This window comes from Podarcis gaigeae (assembly GCF_964106915.1).
Source record: "Podarcis gaigeae genome assembly, chromosome: 5".
NCBI classification, from domain to species: Eukaryota; Metazoa; Chordata; class Lepidosauria; order Squamata; family Lacertidae; genus Podarcis; species Podarcis gaigeae.
In genome coordinates this window covers 6922044-6947380 of record NC_139681.1, presented here as the reverse complement: position 1 = coordinate 6947380, position 25337 = coordinate 6922044, and the positions used below count along the sequence as shown (strand labels likewise).

Below are 25337 nucleotides of genomic sequence, written 5' to 3'. Positions count from 1 at the left end.
TGTTACAGAAAAGGTTACATGTGTGATTTGATGTTATGCACAGAAATATTTGTGTCTTAAAATTTAGCGCACCTGTATCAGCAGGATGTGGAAATGGGAGGTCCTAGTCTGGACAGAGTCATACAAACACACCCTATATATTTTTAAGGATGAAATACGACCCCTGTTGCTACTGTTCAAAACATCTGAGACTTACACCCTATGGAAGCCAGCTTTTGTAGTCATTTCATCCAATGGGGAATAAATCCTATCTAAATTGAAATTGAAAAAGAACAAGTAATTAAACATGTTCATTTAACTTGAGTTCACTGGCATATGACTCATTTGTAATGGGTTTAAATAATAATAATAATGTTGCCACAGGATATATTAATCAGCAGCAATATCCAACGGTCTCTGTCTGATAACATTTGACTGAGGAAATGTCCTTCCAGGAGATAACACCAAATCTGCTCTGTCTCTGCTTTTTAAACAGGAAGTTAACACAAGCAACAAGCAAGCTGTTTCTGGTGCCGTGAGCTGAAGTGAAAAATGGAGCAATTGATGTTTAAGCCAAAAATATTGGCAAAGCTACTGCCCAGGAATTAAGGGCCCATCAGTCCAGAGCAGTACCTAATCCATTCTTCCTTATGCTCTTCTGGTCCTCAGGAATCCACCATGGAGGCTGGATTAAGGATTTCAGGAATGGGCAAGGTGCTGGCAGAGGATAGCAAAAGAGTACCAATGAAGTACTGCAGCCCTGGGTTTTCTTAGAGGGTTGCCTGAAACATATTGACATTTATTAAGGATTGGAAACTTCTCATGGACTTTTTGCATGAAAAAGAAAACGAACTTGCAATATCTGGATCTGAAGATTGAAAAAACGTTAGCTTGTAGAAAACAGAATAGTTGGGTGTCGATTTGAGTGAATACTTTGAACAAGTTGCTGTGTTTAGCTGACAGAGAGTCAGAAGTCTTCGTTTTTCCCTTTACTTTTTCTTCTGTTTTTCTTCTTCATCTCCCTTTCCTTTCCTTTGATCCTGTTTCTGTTTAGATTAGATTTTCTTTTCTTTTATTCTGGCATATTCTGGCATATCAAAAGATACTTTGTTTAGGGTATAAACTTTTGTATATCTTTAGCTGCATATCAATGAAAATAAAATGTTGAAGAAAAGAAAGCAAGGAGGTCAATTTCCCCTTCCTTGTGCTCTGTTTGGAACATAGGGTGGAGGAGCAAGACTCAGAGCTGTCAGCAGTGGTGTAGCGTGGGGGGTGCAGGGGGGGCGGCCGCACCGGGAGCAACATCTGAGGGTTAGGGTTAGGGGGCACAAATCCATCGGTTGGGGGGCGCAAATTACTTGCCTTGCCCCGGGTGCTGACAACCCACGCTACGCCACTGGCTGTCAGAATGGGCAGTAAGCCATGAGCTCCAATGACTTAGTGGGGCAAAATTCCTGGTAGCAAAACTAATGAAGATGAACACACCAATCTCAGGGCTCCCTATAGCAGATTGACAATTGCAGGAATCCTACTCATCAGGGACGAAGACAAATTTGGATGTATCAAGAACAAAAAGTCACCTTCCATGCAAAACAAAGGGCTGAATTTGTTTTATTGAAAGATGTTTCACTGCTTCCTTCCTTAGCAGAGCAATAATAATAAATTAAATAATAACAATCAAGCCAATTGAGCCAATCCTGTTATTTCCTCTTTTTACTCTTTTGAGGTACTGAATTTCACAAAGTACATTCTTTTCTGTTTATCTCCAAGACAAGGTTTAAAAACAACAAAGTCAGAATATTTTCTCTCTCGCAACCCCCTTGTTTTCCATGAGGAAGCCTGAGTCAGTTCTGAGTCAGTTCTTGCTGTCTTCGGGGAAATCTGGAAAGATAAAGATCAGAATAATCTTGTGGAGTCATTGTCTAGGAAAGGAGGTAGAGGTTAAAGAAAAAAATAACTTGCAAAAACCACTTTTGCTAGCCACCAGAGAGTTGTGTTTCTTATTTCCAAAATGTTGCCAGATATCAGAGTCTTCTTGTGGCATATACTAGCCTTCTTGAGTCTAGAGCCCTCCACCTGCGCCAGAATGGTAAGGGGGTCGTCCGGAGCAGGAATTGAGTATCTAGAACAGCAGTTCCAGAAGGGGGAACAGTGACTCATTTCATCTCAGGTCATGGGAACCTTGTGGGGTCACCAGCATACAATAGAGTGACCCACAATGAGAAGATGGCTGTTTGGGAACTGGCCGCCAAAGGAAGCATTTGCTTATCAGCTCATTTCAGAGCTTCAGCTCTACTGTTTTCCCCCATGAGAAGAAGGGAATTAGTTTAAGTAGAAAAGGTCTCTTACAGCTACTAGGAGCATCGTTTTTGTAGCCCTTTAAACATGCCCCTTTAGCACCATCCCTTGCTATATTTGATCATGTCTCAGCTTTTAAAGAAACACATAGCTTTAACTCCAGCCACAGAGAAAATGTTACTGTGCCTCACCCATACTACAAAGGAAAATCCAAAAAAGGCAACATTTACTTTTGGGAACTTTCAGTTAAACTTGGGATATTACCTTGGTATTATCACTGACCCTAATATTAGTACAGTGTATGCTCGGGTTGTGAACATGAAGAAGAAGAGGAGTTTGGATTTGATATCCTGCATTTCACTCCCTTTAAGGAGTCTCAAAGCGGCTAACAATCTCCTTTTCCCTTCATCCCCCACAACAAACACTCTGTGAGGTGAGTGGGGCTGAGAGACTTCAAAGAAGTGTGACTGGCCCAAGGTCACCCAGCAGCTGCAGGTGGAGGAGCGGAGACTCGAACCCGGTTCCCCAGATTACGAGACTACTGCTCTTAACCACTACACCACACTGGCTCACATGATCCGTGTGGGATGCACGTTCACAACCCACAGCGTTCGTAACCTGCAGCGGCATGTCTGTGCACGCGTGGGTTGCGATTTGGCACTTCTGCGCATGTGCAAAGCGTGACCTAGTGCTTCTGCGCATGTGTGACCGCTGAAACCCAGAAGTAACCCGTTCTGGTACTTCTGGGTTTTGGCGGGTCTGTAACCCGAAAAAACGCAACCTGAAGCGTTTGTAACCCGAGGTATGACTGTATTCCTCAGCTGACCATGGCTGCTTGCTGTTGCCAGTACACTTTTCCCATGTAACCCACATTTTCAGAGCACATAAAGAAAGAATTGACAGAAGATTTTGGAGTGGGGTGGGTTGGGGCATCAACACAATCCCATGTGGGGATCAGAGGTGGTGGGAGCTCCAAACAAGAATGCCCTATCAGCATGGATTTGAGGAACCACACTTAAAGGATTTCGGAGGGATGGCAGGGACAGGACTATCTAGCTGACCGGAAGGTGCAACTTTCCGCCCAGAGCCTCAAGCCAACAAGAACATTTCAGCTCCTTCCTAGAAGGCCTTCTGTATGGGCAGCACAACCCTGGATGCCCAAGCAAATTGAGGACTAAATGCCATAAACGAACAAATGCCTTCAATCCTTATGCATCTAAAATAGGATGGTCCACAGAGTGACAATTTGGGATTTCACTTGATGGAACTGTGGAGAATAAGGATCCTGGTCTTCCACTCCCAGTCCTCAACTTCTCCTTTGTGGGGCACAAGGATAGCCCTCCTTGCCACTCAAAAGCTTTCCACCTGGGACTCCTTTTGCTTCCAGAAACCAACTTTGCTACTGTGGATGAGTAGGAACCCTCATGTTTTGCCTCAAAAACAGCTTGCAAAAAAAGAGCTTGGGTTCTTCCCAGCACCCAAGAAAAATGCTAAAAACATACTCACTTGCCCTTACAAGCTCATGTGAGGGGGGGATCAACGGGGACTGCAAGCCCCTGACCCTTGCTTGCAAAGTGGAAGGGAGTCACAGGCAGCTGAAGGTTCTCTCTTGAGAGTCCAGGAAAGGTGCTGCTGGGGGTCAACACTCCGGCCTTTGAAGGAGGTATGGGATCGCCCAAAGGGGGTGGCCTTTGGCCCCAACAGCAGTTTACCTTGCTACCTTCTAGTTTTCCTTTCACTGGCTGCTTCAGCTCCCATTTCCACAAGATGGCTTTTTATTTCACTCTTGGGACAACAGTGAAGAAGAGGTTGTGAGCATCATCGAGACCTCCTTGAGGTGTGCTCTGTGCACCTCAGTTCTGTTCCCAACAACTCAAAAAACAAGTTCTAAACCATTTCCTATCCACCCTCCTCTTCTCCGACTACAGCCTAATTCTGAGTGGCTCCACTGCCATTTTGCTCTTTAAATAAACCAACCAAACATTGGGAGATGCAACCACAGCTCTCACACCATCACGCCTAGTGTGGTGCATTCATTTTAATTCTTCATTCCAGGCTACCTCACGATGACAACATGACTAGGACTCACCAGAAATATTGTCTTCCTCTTTGGGGATTTTGTCCATATCAGAGTCCTCCTCAAGTAGCGCCATGTGTTGTGTCTGTGACTGGTGATCCAGGTTTGAATTGAGATCTGCCATTTGCTCAGTAGGGAGCAAGAGAGCAGCATATCCTGGCCCTTCTGCTTTGGGCAGCTGCAGCAGACAAGGGCTGGGAGGCCCACTCTGGTTCTGAAGGTGCTGTGCCTGTTCAGCTGAATAACATCCCCCTCCTGAGCCAGAAAACTGCATTTGTGAGGAAAGTTGATTGGAAAATGGAACTCCTTGCATACACAATTCATTCCAGGGCACAGTCTGAAATGCAGGGATATAGCCTGGGTGAAGGCAGAAGCGAAAAAAGGAGAAGAGAAAGGAAGAGGGGGAAGAAAAGAAAGAATTCCTTTATGCTGTTTCAGCCACTGTGGGATTTTTAAGTGATTTTACCACAAGCAACAGGGAGGCGGGTGGCGCTGTGGGTTAAACCACAGAGCCTAGGGCTTGCCGATCAGAAGGTTGGCGGTTCGAATCCCCGTGACGGGGTGAGCTCCCATTGCTCGGTCCCTGCTCCTGCCAACCTAGCAGTTCGAAAACACGTCAAAGTGCAAGTAGATAAATAGGTACCACTCTGGCAGGAAGGTAAACGACGTTTCCATGAGCTGCTCTGGTTCACCAGAAGCGGCTTAGTCATGCTGGCCACATGACCCGGAAGCTGTACGCCAGCTCCCTCGGCCAATAAAGCGAGATGAGCGCCGCAACCCCAGAGTCATCCACGATTGGACCTAATGGTCAGGGGTCCCTTTACCTTTACCTTTACCACGAGCAACAGTTTAAGTTATGCTAATCCTTTGAATAAAAATTTGGGTGTGCTAGAAGAAGGCTTGCTGCAGTTTGCCACAGAAATACCCTTTTTAAAAAGTTCCACATTTAAAATATATATCCACAAAGGATGACTGGATAAATAAACTAATTGAATTTATAGAATTGGCAGGATTAACTGCAGTAATAAAGTACCAATCAAACCAGAAAATAAAAATACAATGGAAATGGTCTGAAGATTATATGTCCAAGCACTGCTCAAAAACTAAGATGTTGATATGTTTGGATTAATGTTGGTAAAGCTGGTTAAAAACAAAATAAAATAAACCCTAAGTTAAAAGAGTTAAGAAATATAAATTTAGATAAAAATGGCAATGTGAAATATTATATTATAATGTATAGGAGGGTGAGGGATGGTGGAGGGAAGTCACAAGGATATTTTAATGTCTGTAATTTAGGGTGGTAGGGTAATATGAATTTTGTTTCGTGTCTATGTGTTTGTTTGTAAATAAAATTTTCTAATAATAAAATAAAATAAAAAGTTCCTCGTTTAAAAAGCCTTTTGTAACTGCTGTGGGAAATGTGGGCAGTGGTGCAGCCACCTCACCCAAAATGCCTGGTGCTGGCGAGGTCCACTTCTGAGCCTTAGGACCTTCCGACAGTGTTTATTCCGGTCAACTGCTGACAGTGCCTCCAATGGCATCTCTCCCTTAATAAGTAATCAACCACGTTGGGTGGAACTCCATTTGAGGTACTCACCCGAGTTCCCGGCTGTTGGCTGTATTAGGAGCTGTCCTCCTGCGTGGTTCTGCAGGTACCCTTGAGAAGCTTCTGTTGTTCCATAGGTTACAAGTCCCCCATTGCTAGGCATGGGGAGAAAAGCTGTGGTGGATTTACCAGGCATAGCTGGCGTGAGGCCGACACTGGAAAATGCAGTGCCAGCAAGGTGAACTGGGCCATGGTGCAACTGGGACACCTGGTGCTGAGGATACTGGCTGAACTGGTAAACTCCAGGCTGGCTATTTGGGTGGTAATATGGGGTCTCTAGGTTAGCAGTAGGTTCCAGCTGTTCAGGGTAACTGCAATGCACAGGAGTGTCGATGCTGGAGGAAAGAAGCAGTTCACAAGTCATTGTTAAGAATTATAACCCACTCCACAAGATATGAGGACAAATAACAGGGGTTTGTTTCTGGCGGGGAAGCAACATGTTCTAATATACAGTCATACCTTGGAAGCTGAACGCCTTGGCACTTGCACGTTTTGGCTCCCGAACGCCGCAAACCCAGAAGTGAGTGTTCCGGTTTGCGAACGTTCTTCATAAGCCGAACATCTGGCACAGCTTCCGATTGGGTGTAGGAGCTTTCTACAGCCAACTAGAAGCCCCACCTTGGTTTCCAAACATTTTGGAAGTCGAATGGACTTCCGGAACGGATTCTGTTCAGCTTCCAACGTACGACTGTATTGAAAATGCAAATACTCACAAAGCATCCATTTTAGAAATGTTTTGGGGGGAGGCGAACCCCCTCACACGCCCAAGTACAAATATTTTACATTGCCTCCAAATGAAGTTCAAGATACAGTGGTACCTCGGCTTATGAACTTAATCCGTTCTGGAAGTCCGTTCTTAAACTGAAACCATTCTTAAACCGAGGCATGCTTTCCCTAATGAGGCCTCCCGCTACTGGTGCCCTTCCACCATTCAGATTCCGTTCTTAGACTGAGGTAAAGTTCACAAACCGGGACAATACTTCCAGTTTTGCGGAGTTCATAAACCGAATCATTCATAAACAAGGCTGTCTGAGAATCCTCTGGAAAAAATAATCTCTCAAAGGACCTGTTGATGGCATTTTACCATTGTACTGTTGAGAGTGTATGGTCTCTGTGTGTGGTTTGGGAGCTGCACAGTCAGGGGAAAAACAATGCTGTCCAGGGTTGTACAAACTGCAGAGAGAATAATTGGGTGCACTCTTCCCACCTTGGATCAAATCTACGCTTTCAGGTGTTATAAGAAAGCTGCAGAGATAGTGCAGGATAGTGTGAAATGATCTCTTTCAGCTTCTGCCTTCTGGAAGAAGGTACAGGGTTATAAAGACTAGGACTAGCCGCCTGAGAAACAGTTTCTATCCAAATGCGATTTTGGTTTTAAAAGCAGTGTAAGGTAGTCTCTAAGGGATGCGGGTGGTGCTGTGGGTTATACCACAGAGCCTAGGGTTTGCCGATCAGAAGGTCGGCGGTTCGAATCCCCGCGACGGGGTGAGCTCCCGTTGCTCGGTCCCTGCTCCTGCCAAACTAGCAGTTCAAAAGCACATCAAAATGCAAGTAGATAAATAGGTACCTCCCCGGCAGGAAGGTGAACGGCGTTTCTGTGCACTGCTATGGTTCACCAGAAGCGGCTTAGTCATGCTGGCCACATGACCCGGAAGCTGTACGCTGGCTCCCTCGGCCAATAAAGCGAGATGAGCGCCGCAACCCCAGAGTCGGTCACGACTGGACCTAATGGTCAGGGGTCCCTTTACCTTTTAAGGTAGTCTCTATGGGAGTATATTGTATTTAATTATGGGGAATCAGAGTTTTTAGGGGGCTAACCAGACTGGGATAGCAGGGATAGCAGGCTTGTTGATTTTTGAATGCCTGATGTAGATATTTTCAATTTCGTTGTTCTGGATGGGACAATGACAATAAAGTTTATCGTATCATATCTTAAACTGAAGTACCACTGTATGGCAAAGCCCAAGTGAAGCGGAGTTCCAAAGCTGAAAAACAGCCAGTGAGAACGCTCACATTCATGCCTTTGTTTGAATTTTGTCTGCCATGAAACAAGGGGCCACTTAGGGGTTTGACTAGAACACCCTTGGGGTCCCCTTCCAACTTCACAGGTGTGCTATAGCACACAGAGACCATGGCACACTTGACTGCAGAACACATGCAAAGATCGCAGCGCATGCCTGGTGGATCTGCAGCTTCTTAAACCTTGCTCCCTTAGAACCATTCCAAACTAAGTTCTATCGCTGTATGCTAGGAATCCCTTCTTGTGTGTCTAACATACCTGTCCACCTGGAGGTCAGGCAAATCCCCGTTAGAGCCTGGATGTGGATTCTGAAGATCCAATATCGGTTAAAACTTACCTTTTTCCCTGTTGGGTTGGCACCCTTAACCCAACTGGATTCCTACCAATCCAAATGGAAAGCTAAAGTGCATAAAAGGTAAGAGGCGTGGGGTTTCCCCCACAGGTCCTGATAGCTGTAGGTTATGAGAAAGCTAGAGCAATAATCCGCCGATGAATTTGGGGTGTGGAACTGCAATGCCACGTGAGCGCCATGAATAAACACCCAGCAATAAAAGATAATGGGAGAGGATTTACCCCAGCAAATTAGTTGTCAAAATTAAAGGTAAAGGTACCCCTGCCCGTACGGGCCAGTCTTGACAGACTCTGGGGTTGTGCGCCCATCTCACTCAAGAGGCCAGGGGCCAGCGCTGTCCGGAGACACTTCCGGGTCACGTGGCCAGCGTGACAAAGCTGCATCTGGCGAGCCAGAGCCGCACACGGAAACGCCGTTTACCTTCCCGCTGGTAAGCGGTCCCTATTTATCTACTTGCACCCGGAGGTGCTTTCGAACTGCTAGGTTGGCAGGCGCTGGGACCGAGCAGCGGGAGCGCACCCCGCCGCAGGGATTCGAACCGCCGACCTTTTGATCGGCAAGTCCTAGGCGCTGAGGCTTTAACCCACAGCGCCACCTGCGTCCCTAGTTGTCAAAATTACAAATACCTAAATAACGACAGTCGTTTACCCTCGCTAGATTCAACATGCTGCCATCTGCCTTATTGCAGGGCAGATTCGAGGGTAAACCATACGCGGAACGAGTTTGCCCCTGCGGCTTGATGGAGGTAGAAACTGTCTCTCATGCCTTGTTACACTGCTGTTTCTACAGGGATATACGCTAGGTATTTATTACCCCTGCTATGCAAAAATCTCCAAATGAATCCAAACTTCAGTGTCTGAAAGTCCTGGTAGAGGAGAAGGATCCTGAGATCACGTTAAGGGTAGCCAAATTCTGTGCGATTGCCATAAAACCTAGGGAACAAGCTGTGCTATCATAATGATTAAGGCCTTAAATGATAATTTTAGGTTATATGTTAGTGACTAAGTTTTAATTTATATATTTTTTAACTGTTGCTATATCTGTATTGTCCCTGTTATACCTAATTGCAAATTCAAATGTATCCCTATCGTGTTTTATGACTTCCTTGATATTGTATGTGGGCTGGAACTGGTCTGTGACCAAAATAATAAATTCAGATTCAATTGCCTGGTGGGTGGGGGTAAGAAAGTCCTGGAAAGTTAATCCGTTCATAGATGATGCACTCACAGCGGATGGTAAATATGGAATGCAAATACAGTGGTACCTCGGGTTAAGTACTTAATTCGTTCTGGAGGTCTGTTCTTAACCTGAAACTGTTCTTAACCTGAAGCACCACTTTAGCTAATGGGGCCTCCTGCTGTTGCTGCCGCACCGCCGGAGCACAATTTCTGTTCTCATCCTGAAGCAAAGTTCTTAACCCGAGGTACTATTTCTGGGTTAGCGGAGTCTGTAACCTGAAGCGTATGTAACCTGAGGTACCACTGTAAAGACAACCAATTTTGTGGGACAGGAAGAAAGCCAACAGCTATGGGAATACAACTTAGCCTTTTTATCTTGGGTGGCAAATTAATCTAGATGAACTCTGAGGCGAGGTGCCTTCACCTCGCTCCCACCAGGTTCACTTCTCCTACCTTTGGTTCTGGATGCTGTAGGCAAATACCTCACTGCTGCTACTTTCCTGGCTGGATGGACTATATTCACTGCTGGGGGTATCCAGCATCAGTGGAACAATGTGATTGTTTGGGTTAAACACCATGCTGAATGGGAGGCTGGCTCTGCGAATGGGTGGAGGACTGGGAACAGCAGGAAAGATTTCTTTCTTGAAGGAACTGAACATGCCCTGGGAGATGTCTTTCGTCTGGACGGAGTCATATGTGGTTGTTCTGCCAGCAACAGAGTCGGCTGTAAAGAAAAAAGGAATAACAGGTTATATAAGAGAGGTTGACAGCAGGGCTGAGGGCCCCAAGTGGAAAGCAAACAGAAGATTCAGGGGTGAAAGAGTGCAAGGAAAGGGAGTCAAAAGATGATGGAATCCGGAAAAAGGGTTTGCAGGTATGAGACAATGCTGTTGCCTGCTTCCTAGGACAGTTGTTCTCAAGTTCACATTACATTTTCCAAGTTTGCACCCAAGCTCTTTAAAGCCTACTCCTCAATGTATGGATGTGAAAAACAGGTCTTTTTGAGCATGTGTATCATGCAGGAATGACACACTTGTATCATGGTCTCTGCCATGGGAGCATATTTACCCAGTGCACTGGCTCCCGGTGGAGTACAGGGTCAGATTTAAGGTGCTGGTTTTGACCTTTAAAGCCCTTCACGGCATAGGACCCTCGTACCTACGGGACCGCCTCTCCCAGTATGCCCCACAGAGGACCTTAAGGTCCATATATAGCAACACCCTAGAAGTCCTGGGCCCTAAGGAAGTTAGATTAGCTTCAACCAGATCCAGGGCCTTTTCAGCACTGGCCCCAGCCTGGTGGAACGCTCTGTCTCATGAGACCAGGGCCCTGCGGGATCTGATTTCTTTCCGCAGGGCCTGTAAGACAGATTTGTTCCACCTGGCCTTAGGCTTAGAATCAGTTTGATTCCCTCCCCCTCTTTCTTTTTCCTTTCTCCTCCTGTGAAAAGGCTGCATCCTAATCTTTTTAATTGTATTTTAATCAACTTGTTTTTATTATTGGTTGTTAGCCGCCCTGAGCCCGGTCTTGGCTGGGGAGGGCGGGGTATAAATAAAAAATTATTATTATTTATTATTATCAACATCATCTGGGAGCCACTGTTGAATTCAGCTCCCTGTGGTGTGAACCCTCAGCAAACAAATCTACGTTTGCCTCTGCGTAATGTGTGGTGTGGCCCTCAGGCATCGTACTGAGAACAAGCATCCTGGCTTGTTTCGCCTTCAGTTTAAGAACCACCTTTCCAGTTTGTTAATTGCATATGCTGATGCACAGCCTAGGTGATCGTGTCAAAACAAGTCAAAGGGAACATGAGTCACATCACACCCTTCTCCAGAAGAGCAAACGGGATTGTGGGAGAGTCCAGATTCCTCTCGAATTGCTTGCGTGGTTCCGCAATTACATCTGTCTGACGTCAGTGACACTTCACCTGTCCTAGGTTTCCCCGATACTGCATGCGAGTTTCATCATGACAGGAAAGGGGAACAATGAGCCTGACAGAGACAGGGCATGGAGTAAATTCACAGTTGACACCTATGGGGATCCAGTTATCTTTCCTTCAATAGGTGCCATCCTGAAAGCACCAACAAAAACACAAAACTTCTGTGTCAGCCTTCTACAACACCACAGTCCAGGTGCTCCCCAACAACGAGGAGGTGTAAATTGCTCCATAGCTTTTCAGGGGCTCCCTCCTAAATCTCGTAAAAAACAACAGCAACCAGCTCTTACTGGTTTGGGTGTCAATACTGTCTCCATGGAAGTGAACGAGAAAACTGAAAAGCTAAGAACATAAGGTAGCTCCTGTAATAGTTCCTATCATACTGACAGACGCATAAACCACCTTTTCTCTTAAAAGAGCAGAGAGGGGAAAGAACCAATATTTTTACTATTACAATAATAGGCAAACTACTTACTTTTCTTAATATCATTACAAATAGTACTCCACAAGCATGTGAAACTGCTTTACAAAAATTGTTAAACCTCCCCTCCCGCCCCCCGGTTAGAACCTTCCTTATTACCCTGCAAAACTGGTGTTCATCACAGAGTTCAAACTGAGCAAAAATTACTATTTCAGCTTTTGGGAACCATTTCAGCTCCTACTGTGAGACTCTTTAATAGCCTTACAATTGATTAAAATGAGAGTCATTCAGTGGAATACAACATAATAACTTGTCCATATTGCAATTCCAAGACACCCTATTTTTAGGATGATGGCATGTATAAAAAGAGTCCCATCGCTCAAAACCTAGGCTAGACAATATTTGATAATCTAACAACACAGTTAGAAGGTTCTAGATTAACTATGCATTTGACCGCTTTGTTCATCAGTGCACTGCTACCCAGATAATAAACGAAGAAAAACCTTGCTGTGGTTGCCACACTGAAACCAACAAACCAGAAATTATCCCACTGTATCTTTTCCACATGTGTGTGATGTGGCCTTGAAGTAACACCCTGCTTGGTCCTGAATGGGGTAACTGTGCCCCTGAAGGAGCAGGTGTGCAGCCTGGGAGTCATTTTGGACTCACAGCTGTCCATGGAGGTGCAGGTCAATTCTGTGTCCAGGGCAGCTGTCTACCAGCTCCATCTGGTACGCAGGATGAGACCCTACCTGCCCACAGACTGTCTTGCCAGAGTGGTGCATGCTCTGGTTATCTCTCGCTTAGACTACTGCAATGCGCTCTATGTGGGGCTACCTTTGAAGGTGACCCGGAAGCTACAACTAATCCAGAATGCAGCAGCTAGATTGGTGACTGGGAATGGCCACCAAGACCATATATCACTGGTTTTGAAAGACCTACATTGGCTCCCAGTATGTTTCCAAGCATAATTCAAAGTGTTGGTGCTTTTAAATCCCTAAACGGCCTCGGCCCAGTATACCTGAAGGAGCGTCTCAACACCCATCACTGAGGTCCATCTCCAAGGGCCTTCTGGTGGTTCCCTCACTGCGAGAAGTGAGGTTACAGGGAACCAGGCAGAGGGCCTTCTCTGTGGTGGCGCCCGCCCTGTGGAACGCCCTTCCACCAGATGTCAAGGAAATAAACAACTGACTTTTAGAAGACATCTGAAGGCAGCCCTGTTTAGGGATGTTTTTAATGTTTGATGTTTTATTGTGCTTTTAATATTCTGTTGGGAGCCACCCAGAGTGGGTGGGGAAACCCAGCTAAATGGATGCATCATCATCATCATCATCATTATTATTATTATTATTATTATTATTATTATTATTATTATTATTTTCTGCACACTGCAGATGATGCTCAGCCTCAATCACCATGCTAGTCTGGGGCAGTGTTTTCCAATCACTATTCTAATGAACTCTCTCTGCTGACCTGTTCTTGTCTATTCTGCGTTCCATATTTTTCTAAGTAGGAACTTAAGCGCATGCATGTGCTTATCTCCTCTACCCTCCCAATCTATTTTCCTCCCATGTCATGTCTTTTCATATTCGAAGTCTGGGGACCCGGTCTTTCTTTCTTTTCTAAAATAATCTGTATGGCAACACTTGAAGCCTTTTTTTGGCTCAAGAGTAAGATAGCAAATATTTAAATATTTGAAGCAATCCAAACTAAGATCAACTGTAAGCCACTTTATGGAGCAAACAATCTCCCAACCAACACCTTCTCTGAATTTAACCTCAGCTCACTCACAAATAACCCAGAGATGCATTTTAAATAAAAGGACACATTCTACTCATGTAAAAACATGCTGATTCCCAGACCGTCGGTGGGCTGGATTAAGAAGGCGATTGGGCCCCCTTGGGCCTTAGGTTGCCTACTCTGCCTTAAGCTAATGGCCGTGGGGTGGGAACAGTGTCCCACAGCAGTACCTTCTGAAGATACTCCAGTGGCGTAGCGTGGGGGGTGCAGCCGCACTGGGCACAACATCTGGGGGTTAGGGGGCGCAAATCCACGGGTTAGGGGGTGCAAATTACTTGCCTTGCCCCGGGTGCTGACAACCCACGCTACGCCACTGAGATACTCATCCAGCTACTGAAGTCACTGAAAATCTGTCTTGTAAGCCCAACCTATGCAACGGATCCAGAAGAATACTGTGGTCAAAAACCCTCTAGGAAGTCCAGAGTAGCATTCCCCCCTTCCCTGATGTAAATCAACTACCAGGAAAGAAAACCTGTTGCTTTCTCAAAATTATTTGGAACGGTTCCAAATAATCAGCACCATCCAAGACCACATGACTTGGAGAGGTTGCTACCTGTCCAACACTTGTTTTTCCCAGATCGCTAGGAAAGCCTCATCCTTAAAAGCCTGTGTAAGATCACCATCTTCTGGTTGTTACTGACACTGCAACTAAGGGTTCTGAGACTTGCTTCACAAAAGGCGTTTCCTCCCAGCCCTGCTTGCTACCCAAAGACAAGGAGCAGAGGAGCTTCTCTCTGCCCCAGCTGCTGAACTGGGAATTGGCAGAGACCAGTTTGAAGGAAGGAGCTGCTAAGTTTTCCATTCTCTGGGTCAGATTTGCACAACTTGTGATCTATCAAGCCCAATGCAGTTCACCAGCCTAAAAGGTGGCTAGCCTAGGGACTAAAAGAAAAGGAAACAATCCCTAGAGAAAATTTATCAAACAATACAGATAAGCTGCTGGCAGTACACAAAACTGCAAGGGGGGTTATGTCACTGATCCAAAGGACATTCTACAGAAGCACACTATTAGCTAGCACTATACTGAACAGAGAGACGCGGGTGGCGCTGTGGGTTAAACCACAGAGCCTAGGACTTGCTGATCAGAAGGTCAGCAGTTCAAATCCCCACAACGGGGTGAGCTCCCGTTGCTCGGCCCCTGCTCCTGCCAACCTAGCAGTTTGAAAGCACGTCAAAGTGCAAGTAGATAAATAGGTACCGCTCTGGCGGGAAGGTAAACGGCGTTTCCGTGCGCTGCTCTGGTTCGCCAGAAGCAGCTTAGTCATGCTGGCCACATGACCCGGAAGCTGTATGCCAGCCCCCTTGGCCAGTAAAGCGAGATGAGTGCCACAACCCCAGAGTCGGTCACAACTGGACCTAATGGTCCCTTTACCTTTATCTACTGAGCTATCTCCAAAGGAATATGAAAGAAAGCCAGCAACTCATTTTTGCCTTCACCAGTGAAGAAAATCTCATTGAGTTGCTTTGTAGATGCAGATGGTTAACTTTCATCTCAGAGTCAACAAGGGTTTTCGCCGCCTCTCTCAAGTAGCCTTTACATTCTAAGTTTTTTACCCACTGTCTGATTGTGGAAGTGGAACCAGATTGGATCCAGCTGAAACTGAAAAGTATTTTTGTTTGCTCTTACACAGTGAAAGCAAATTTTACAGTCCTGGCTGCAAGATTTGAAAAATCAAGGGAAGCATTCTGGAATCAGTCTTTGTCTCAGTGAGGCACAGTGGAATATGCCACAAGCAAGGAATCACGGGAGGTTTTAACCTGGGGGGTTAACCCACCCAACCATAGGACCTGTTGGGAAACAAAGTCCAACAACTCAAGAAGGGTCGCCAGTTTCCCTATTTTAAATGAAAGCCATGCTTTCTTTCCAGTGAGCAGAGTTGCATAACAGGTCAAACACAAAGTCTAGATATTTCCTTTCTAAAAGCATTACAGTGGTACTTCAGGTTAAGTACTTAATTCGTTCCGGAGGTCTGTACTTAACCTGAAACTGTTCTTAACCTGAAGCACCACTTTAGTTAATGGGGCCTCCTGCTGCTGCCGCGCCGCCCGAGCACTATTTCTGTTCTCATCCTGAAGCAAAGTTCTTAACCTGAAGCACTATTTCTGGGCTAGGGGAGTCTGTAACCTGAAGCGTATGTAACCCGAGGTACCACTGTACAATTGTGAAAAGTAGATGGGGGGAAACAGAGTCATAGGTAGTTGCCCTGGTGTGCTCCAACATCAGCCTTTCTCTGCTGTATTCCAAGGAACGAAAGATGCGAAGAATCCTCTGTTTACAAGCTGTCTTACGGCCTTTTTCAAAAATGCCAAAGCTGTTTTGTGTGTGTACCTTAAAATGTGAACGGAACAATCTTGTGTTTATCCCATGAAGATAAAGGCTGAACCGTGTGAGAAATAGACCTTCCACTGAGAGAGGAAGTAAAGTAGGGAAACAGGAAGTGAGGCAAGGGCCAACCCTACCCAAGTCACCAGTGCCACAAGCTGAACAGATCTCACCTGAGGAGGCGGCCAGTGGCACGGCCGATCCACTGAGCATGTTAGAATAGTTGGCATCAGGTGTGGCATCCATCATGAGTGCAGCAGGCTGATCGTGCACCATGTCAGAAACGGGGGGTGCAGGCAGCAGAGTTATACTGAAAGCAAAGTTTAACACCATGATCAGGAGGAAGAAGAAGAGGAGCTTGGATTTGATATCCTGCTTTATCACTACCCAAAGGAGTCTCAAAGCAGTTCACAATCTCCTTTCCCTTCCTGCCCCACAACAAACACTCTGTGAGGTGAGTGGGGCTGAGAGACTTCAGAGAAGTGTGACTGGCCCAAGGTCACCCAGCAGCTGCATGTGGAGGAGCGGGGAAGCGAACCCAGTTCACCGGATTACAAGTCCACTGCTCTTAACCACTGCACCACACTGGAGGAATGGGCAGAAGGCAAAATGCAAACCTTCCCCTCGATGCTGCTTCACTTTCCGTTTCCTTGTCTTCTGAGGAAAAGAGATCCTGTCGCCTTCTTTACTAAGATAATGCCTTTGCAGCTTCATTACAGCACAAGAATATTCATTTTCTCTCTTAAGCTTGGTTGGCTGATCTGTCAAATGCACACACACCCCAATTCAAACCCAAATATTACAGCCGTTGAGGCATATTTCAGGGCTGCTCTGCTGAGAGGATGTTTGGAACCAGGCAGAGGGCCTTCTCGGTAGTGGCGCCTGCCCTGTGGAACGCCCTCCCATCAGATGTCAAGGAAATAAACAACTATCCGACTTTTAGAAGACATCTGAAGGCAACCCTGTTTAGGGAACTTTGTAATATTTGAACCTTATTCTGTTTTTAATGTTCTGTTGAAAGCTGCCTAGAGTGGCTGGGGAAACCCAGCCAGATGGGTGGGGTAGAAATAAATTATTATTATTATTATTATTATTATTATTATTATTATTATTATTATTATTAAGCACTGGGGAAGGGGGAAGAGAGGCAATAAGGAGAAGGACACAGGAAACAGGAAACATGGGAATTGATAAAAAGCTGTACAGGAATCCAAAACCACACCCCCATAATACTGGCAGGAGTTGGGAGCAATAAATTTGGGGGGGGGGGAGGCAGTATAAAAGCAAGGATTGTTGTATTCCATAAGAGTTGCTTTAAGAAAGCTTATTTTAATTTCACACAATTTCCAGAGAGAAAAATCACTTAGCATAATGCATAAGGCAGTTCTATTTTGAAGTGGGGTGCATCATAAATTTGGAAAGGAACTGGTGGGGAAAAGCATTTTTTATCAACTTCCTCTCATCACACATTTTGTCTGTTGTTTAAACACCTATACCTTTTAGTTAAATCTTCTGTAACTCACAAAAACCTGTATTTTAAAACATATTTGCAATTAAAAAAACCCAAATACACTTTAGAAACTGAATTATATTTGTGTACCTAGAATGTAGACTTCTGGCTACAGACACTTTGTATTCCAGCACCATTAACAGAAAATATGAAATTAAGAAAAAGGCTGTGAGAGAAAACAAACACCCGTCATTCATATAAGCTTCATCCTGGAGACTGGCATGTATTTTTGCCAAACTGCTAAAAGTGATCTGAGAGATTCCTCCTAGATCATAGTGTGATGTCACTCATGTCAATTTTGCTCCCAAAGAAATAGGCTCTGCAAGTTTCTGTAGTTCCAAAACCTTGGAAAACCCACGTGACAAAAGAAGATTTTGGGATGTAAGGAAACAGAGCAGCAATGCTGCCATTTGTATCTCTTAAAAAAACTACCATCCATCTTCAACCTGAGTCGTGGAGGCTTCTCACCCTTGAGAACTTTGTTGACGGCCTATTGACAAAGCCAATGTTGCGACTGAACATTTCTTGCTGCTTTTCACCGTCAATTTTTCTGTTTTCCTCCACTTGGCTCTGCGATTCTGGAACCAGATCTAATAAAAGGGGAGAGGAATCTTCAGTGAAACAAAACAAACTCCACATTTCCAACTTCTTTGTAAACCATATGAATACCAAATTCACCATAAAATGAGAGGTCTTGTGGCAAGTTAATGCTCTTCACCAGATCACGGAACCCCCTTTCACAACACAGAGAAATCAAAAGGCACCGCAAAAATATCCACCACCAACCATCCCATTTTAAAAGCCAAGCAAGGACTGAAGTTGCAATCTTGAACAAGAGCTGCTTGACGCTTTTCAAAGTGTTGGTGTTGACCTTTAAAGCCCTAAACGGCCTCAGCCCAGTACACCTGAAGGAGCATCTCCACCCCATCATTCTGCCCAGACACTGAGGTCCAGTGCCAAGGCCCTTCTGGCAGTTCCCTCATTGTGAGAAGTGAGACTACAGGGAACCAGACAGAGGGCCTTCTCGGTAGTGGCGCCCGCCCTGTGGAACGCCCTCCCATCAGATGTCAAAGAGATAAACAACTACCTGATATTCAGAATACATCTTAAGGCAGCCCTGTTCAGGGAAGTTTTTAATGTATGACATATTAGTGTATTTTTGGTCTTTGTGGAAGCCGCCCAGAGTGGCTGGGGAAACCCAGCCAGATGGGCAGGGTACAAATAAATTATTATTATTATTATTATTATTATTATTATTATTATTATCTCTCCTTCCTCAAGCTACATGCCCCACTCTCCTGGTAAGAAGCAGCTGGAGAAGAGCAAATTGAGTGGGGAATTGCCAGAGGTTGCTCAGTCCTTTCCCCCACTCCTACTGGTCCACCCTAGACTGCAACTGGCTTTGGCATTTTATAGAAAGCTGTCGCCAAAGATATGGCAGAGGGGTGGCAGTATATGTGATGGAGCATCAATTGCAATTTGGATGTTGGCCCAAGCTGAATGAAACAGTTGTGATCCAGCTGCTATTCACCCCCTGCTACAGAAAGGCCAACAGCAGGGGTAGGCAAACTAAGGCCCGGGGGCCGGATCCGGCCCAATCGCCTTCTCAATCCGGTCCGGTCCGGTCCGGAAATCAGCGTGTGCTTACATGAGTAGAATGTGTCCTTTTATTTAAAATGCATCTCTGGGTTATTTGCGGGGCATGCCTGGTGTTTTCACACGAGTAGAATGTGTGCTTTTATTTAATAATGTATCTCTGGGTTATTTGTGGGGCATAGGAATTTGTTCATCCCCCCCCCAAAAAAAAAATATAGTCCGGCCCCACACATGTTCTGAGGGACAGTGGACCGGGGTTGCTGACCCCTGGCCAACAGGGGTGGAGGGAGGAATTGTAAATGCAATCGCAACAGCAGAATAATTCTTTCCCAGTGGGCTATTTTTACTATCAACTCCCCCCCCCCCCATGTTTGTTGTTCAGCAGGGAAGACTCGCCATAACACGCTGTGGGGTCACGCTGATAGCAGCAGCAATTTCGCGACGCTTCTCGCTGTCCGGATAATGGTCCTCGTGGAACGTTCTCTCCAGCTCCTCTAGCTGTTCTGGGAAGGAGGGTATCATTAAATGAAGAAGAAGAAAAAAGAGCAATGTGAAAGGGAGAAGAGGATAAGTTCAGAGAGGGGAGGAATAGTAGAAAACCCTTAAAATATTTGTATCAACACTCCTATACTTCAAAATCAAAATATATCAAAATGTTGCAGCACACCCATGGTCTCAGGGCTAGAGCCAGTCTTCCTACATAATGCTAAAGGGCTGAGGCTGGGGCTAACTGCCAGCTCTGAGCCTAATCACCTTATTGCCATGTAGCTATGGAACTGACATTACAGGAGGAGTTTTTAAAATCTCATACCCAGTGCACATTTCACTTCAACATCCCCTGTATGTCAACCACAGATAACGGGCTACATTCAATGCTGGTCATTCTCAGAGTAAGCCCATTACAATTAATAACAATTGCTAATTTAGATTTGTTAATTTCAAGGAGTCTACTCTGAGTAAACCATAGTAGGATACCAACCATCATTATAAGATCTACATAACCTGCTTGACTGGCAGTTCCTTTAGATCTTTTTGCCCCCATCCTGGGGGCACTTGTGAGAGCTGCTCACAGGAAACACAGCAGAGAAATTTTAGTACAGTGGTACCTCAGGTTAAGTACTTAATTTGTTTCGGAGGTCCGTTCTTAACCTGAAACTGTTCTTAACCTGAAGCACCACTTTAGCTAATGGGGCCTCCCACTGCTGCTGTGCCGCTGCAGTACGATTTCTGTTCTCATCCTGAAGCAAAGTTCTTAACCCGAGGTAATATTTCTGGGTTAGCGGAGTCTGTAACCTGAAGCGTATGTAACCTGAGGTACCACTGTATAGCTATGAATGGACAGAAGCGTGCCACCCTGCAAGCATATCAACCTATTTAGGCAATTAAATTTATCTACAATTTTCTTATTGTTGTTCCCTCAACATTTCAAAGGTTCTGGAAGCTTTCATGTCTGTTTTTTTTTTTTTTTAATGAATTTTCTTTTAACTCGTCAACTACTATATTTCTGTATACCAAGCAGGTATGTAGAGATCTCTAACTGATTTTTGAGTGGCCCAGTTTCAGTTCCAAACTGATGGGCTCTTGGCTACCTGAAAGGAAGAAATATTCTGGAATTTAGAAATCTGAAGGAGGAGCTGTAATGGAATTGCAGAACGGCACTGCAAGGAGTTAAGAGATGTAACACTTAGCGTATTTTTCGCTCTATAGGACGCAGCGGACCATAGGACGTTCTCCCCCTCTAAAACAAGGTGCATTCACCCAAAGCCTCCAGAGCGCAGCAGGAGTCCCCGCTGCACTCTGGAGGCTTCAGGCAGCTACCTTGGAAGCCTGGAGAGCGAGAGGGGTCGGTACGTACTGACTCCTCTCGCTCTGGAGGCTCCAGTGAAGGCAACCCGAAGCCTCTGGAGTGCGGTGGGTGTTCCCTCTGGACTCCGGAGGCTTCAGGTTCCTTTTGACCTGCTCTTTGGGGCTGGCGGGGGGAAGCTAGCCCCAAAGACCAGGTCGGGGAGCAGCGCAAAGGCAGCGAGACGCCTTCCCGCTGCCCCCCGAGCTTGTGTGGCTGGCAGTGGGGGGAAGCACTGCATCTTATGACAGGGCTATCTTATGACAGGGCAGCAGCTGGCCAGGGAGCCAATTTCTTATCTATTGTTTAGTCCTGGGCAGCTGTTAGCTGGGCTTCAAGCTCAGTGACCTGTCCAAGGAGCTCTGGTGTCTGGCCATGGGGGCCATGAGAATGTTTACGAGAGAAAGGTATAAAAGTGGCTTGGAAACTCTCCTCCACCAACCTCAGTAAAGACAGAGACTGGTGAAGGTGCTACTGAACATACTAGCTATCATGCTGTACTGAGCAGGGCTAAGCATTGCTTACTCTGCCTGTAGTTGAGCTATAACAAACACTTGGTACGATTCACTTTTTGGTTGGGTCATTGCATTCAGACCCAGTGAAAAAAGAAGCTACTGCTGTTGGCAACACGGGAGCCTTGAGGGACTTCAAATGGGTGCTGGTGGTTTAGGAGGCAACCTTTACCAACTCATAATACTTCCCTGCTCCCCAGCAAAGTGTGCGAGTAAGTAACTGTAAAAGGATCCAGCAGCAGTTAACTCTAAGAACACTGTAGCACTGAGGGCTGAGAAGGGACCATGAAGAGGGATGAATCAGCTCTTAATCGCTTACCAGCACTGTAGAATGTGCGTGTCTTCTTCTGGGCAGGTGGAGCAGGCTCCACTGGAGCTTTTGGTGGTTCTTTCTTCTCATTGGCTGCCTCCTGCTTGCCCTTGGCGGTCTGGAATGAAGAGGCCCTGGAGGACTGCTGACCCACACAGCTGGCAGCAGCGCATCTGGCCGATCTGCGCATAGCATTGCCCAGGTTTTCGCTCACACCCTGACTCTGTTGCTCCAAAGCAGCCGAAGATGCTTTCAGAGAACCAGCAGTGAAAACAGCATCGCTTCTTCTTTTCACATTCCCCTTTTCTGAAACTTTAAGGCAGGATACTTCTGCTGGGATTTGTGGCTTTGGCTGATTAATGAAGTCTTGGTTCAGTTCAGCTTCCGGAATAGGGGGATCAGGGTTTATATTGCTGGCATAGTTTGGCAGGTGCCTGTATATAGTGACAAAATTGAGCTGGTGACTATCCAAAGCTGACGACTGTGGAGCTGAGGACCCTGCGCCTTGTCCTATGTAACAGTCCCCTGCCTGCTCTTGCTTTGCAACATCATTCTCCCTTTCTTTCGCCAGAATCTGCCCCGTCTTTTCTTCCATAATGACGGTGTGGAGAACGGACACCACACTACTTCTGGCTCCAACCTCACTCTCAAGGTTCCCATTTTCGTCTGTGCACAACAGCGGCTCTCTAAGTCCCTTCCCCTCTTGACTCGCAAACTCCTCCATGCACACTGCAAAGCAAATGAACTGAAATGGTTATTCAAGAAAGCGAGATGCAAAAGTAAGACAGGTCCCTGCTCAAGAAGTTTACTGTCAAAGTTTTAACTGTGGAAAGACAGCAATGCAAGGCATAAAGTGAAGGGTAAAAATAATGCAGGCTGAATGGGAGCAGAAATGGCTGTTTCACTTGGGAATGAAGGGTTAAACCAACAGCTTCCCAGGGGAAAATATGAACTAATGCATTTCCAATGTGCAAAAGTCAAAACAGCTTCCCGTGACATAAAAAGCCATGTCCTGGTTTTGTGTAATTTGTTCTAATAGACATCACAAGTAGCTTACACATTCTCCATCTATTATTATGACCTGTGGAGACCTCTGTCCTTATTTCTTAAGTGTTTAGTACTGAAAAAGCAGCTTCCTTACAAAAGATGTACAACCTTCATGAAAAAACATGTCATGGGACACCTTCCTGTTCAGCCCCTGCCCCACTTCTCTTCCGCCTTTATCAGTGTTGAGGTTTGTTTCCTTTCTGCTTTAATTTTGCAAATGGTCACCTTTTTCACAACCTCTTAATGACCTCTTAATAACTGTCACAACCTCTTAATGACTGTCTTAGAAATCTATTAAACCTAGATGGCTTAAAACCAAACAACCAACCAACCACAAGACAAGTCCACGGAGGAATGCTCTGTCATTGCCTATCCATCACAATAACTAAATGGAACCTCAATGTATGCCTCCAAGCACCAGATACTTGGGTCAAACAAATGATAGCCATCATTTTCATGTACTGCTTGTATCTGGGTTACCACAGCTGGAAACAGAACACTGACCTTTGGTTTGAACTTGCAAGGCAAGTCATTTAATACACCCTGCATACACCCAGTTTTTCCTCTTGAAGAGCTCATAAAAGTAGGGAGAGAGTATTTTATAGCGCACTGTACCTTAGATTACATTGACAGCATATGAGCCTCTATTTCCCAAGGGCTTACATCTGATTCCTAGGTAGCATTCAAGGCCAGATCTGCTTATCTGAAACCCACATTGTGTATTTTCAGGCCATTTTGGGGACCGATTAAGTTAATGCTATACTTCTTAATTCTTAATTAGGGACGCAGGTGGCGCTGTGGGTTAAAGCCTCAGCGCCTAGGACTTGCCGATCGAAAGGTCGGCGGTTCAAGTCCCTGCGGCGGGGTGCACTCCTGCTGCTCGGTCCCAGCGCCTGCCAACCTAGCAGTTCGAAAGCACCTCCGGGTGCAAGTAGATAAATAGGGACCGCTTACCAGCGGGAAGGTAAACGGCGTTTCCGTGTGCGGCTCTGGCTCGCCAGAGCAGCGATGTCACGCTGGCCACGTGACCCGGAAGTGTCTCCGGACAGCGCTGGCCCCTGGCCTCTTGAGTGAGATGGGCGCACAACCCCAGAGTCTGTCAAGACTGGCCCGTACGGGCAGGGGTACCTTTACCTTTACCTTTATACTTCTTAACATGGGGGAAAGGGAAGACCTATCCCTGACAGTGGCGTAGCGTGGGTTGTCAGCACCCGGGGCAAGGCAAGTAATTTGACCCCCTAACCCATGGATTTGTGCCCCCTAACCCTAACCCTCAGATGTTGCGCCCGGTACGGCTGGCCCCCCCATGCTACGCCACTGATCCCTGAACTTTGTGACGCCACAACTCAGACCATCCATGAGAGTGCAGTTGACACTTTAAACTGCCTCTGGTGTTGGACTCAGCATGTGCAGGCACTACCACATGCCAGGACCATGACAGTGGATAAAAGATTTGTTCCTGTAAATTGGTGGCACATACATAAGGCCAATTCATCACAGGGCCACATGCCACATGCACAACATGTTAAGGATTCAGTGTCACCATGAGCATCAGTCTGGAATTTGGGGCCAAACTAGGCTTGATAGGCAGCCATGTACATGCACATCTTTCTGTTCACATATAAAACAGGAAAGGGGTCATAGAATCTACTGCCTAGATGAAAAAGAGTAAACAGGGGTGGGGGGAGGGAAAACCACCCCTCCCTCCCTTTTCCTTTGAGCAGCCTTCTCCCAACCCAGTTGTGATACCAGAAATGAACAAAATGCAGGTCAAGATTGGCTTCTCTTCCCCTGCACTCCTTTTCATGCAAACAGCCTTCCAAGTCCCTGCTATGGTTCAGTGAGATTTACTCCCATGCAAGTTTTAATACAGAAACCAGCGATAGAAACAAAATTCCGCGGCAGCAGAAGGGCACCCAGTGAATGAACAGCCTTGCCGGAGCTACCTAAGGGGGGGAATTGTTTGTTTCGCTCCTTTGCAAAGCTAGGAACCTTGCCTGCCAACTTGAAAGAGACAAGAAATGGAACGTCCTTCCAAGACGCCGGAGTCTGGAGCTACAACGCGCAAAGTAGAGCTTGCTCCAGAATTGGGCTTTTTGGAGGCTGCGTGGGGTGGGAGAGAAGTCATTTACCACGTCCTTAACTAGAGCGTGTCTAAGAAGGACTTGGAGCGGGTCCCCCTTTGTGCAGAGGGGGTCCCCAAACGCAGCAACGGGCGGGGACAGGTGCGCTCCGGCGCTCCCCTCGGGGCTAATGTTAACGCGGGCATAATTGGGCCATTACATTCTTCTATTGGCAATTAAAGATGGCAAATAAGAGCCAAGTGCGCGGGAGCTTCTAGCGCGCCTGCGAGCCCTCTCCTCCCCAGGGAAGCCCGAGGCATTCGGCGGGAGAAGGTCCCGGAGGGCTGCTGCCCTTGCCCACCCCGGCTTCCTTGGCCCCCCACTTTACCCGCGTCCTGGGGCGGCGGAGCGGCCGCCGCTGCCTCCAGCTTGGAGCGCACTTCCATCTTCCGCCTTGGGCGCGGCC

General features: G+C 46.2%; 1 protein-coding gene across 1 annotated transcript; it reads right to left on the bottom strand.

The window, feature by feature from the left end:
* Positions 1 to 1573: 1573 nt before the first annotated feature.
* NOBOX (NOBOX oogenesis homeobox) lies at positions 1574 to 25317 on the bottom strand (the record flags this gene model as incomplete). The annotated part of the gene is made up of 9 exons (XM_083738590.1): positions 1574 to 1860; positions 4367 to 4711; positions 5952 to 6295; positions 9964 to 10234; positions 16164 to 16300; positions 17969 to 18090; positions 19493 to 19599; positions 21771 to 22490; positions 25260 to 25317. 9 exons carry the CDS (start codon positions 25315 to 25317, stop codon positions 1835 to 1837), a joined length of 2130 nt encoding a protein of 709 aa, XP_083594716.1. The 3' UTR covers positions 1574 to 1834.
* Positions 25318 to 25337: the final 20 nt, after the last annotated feature.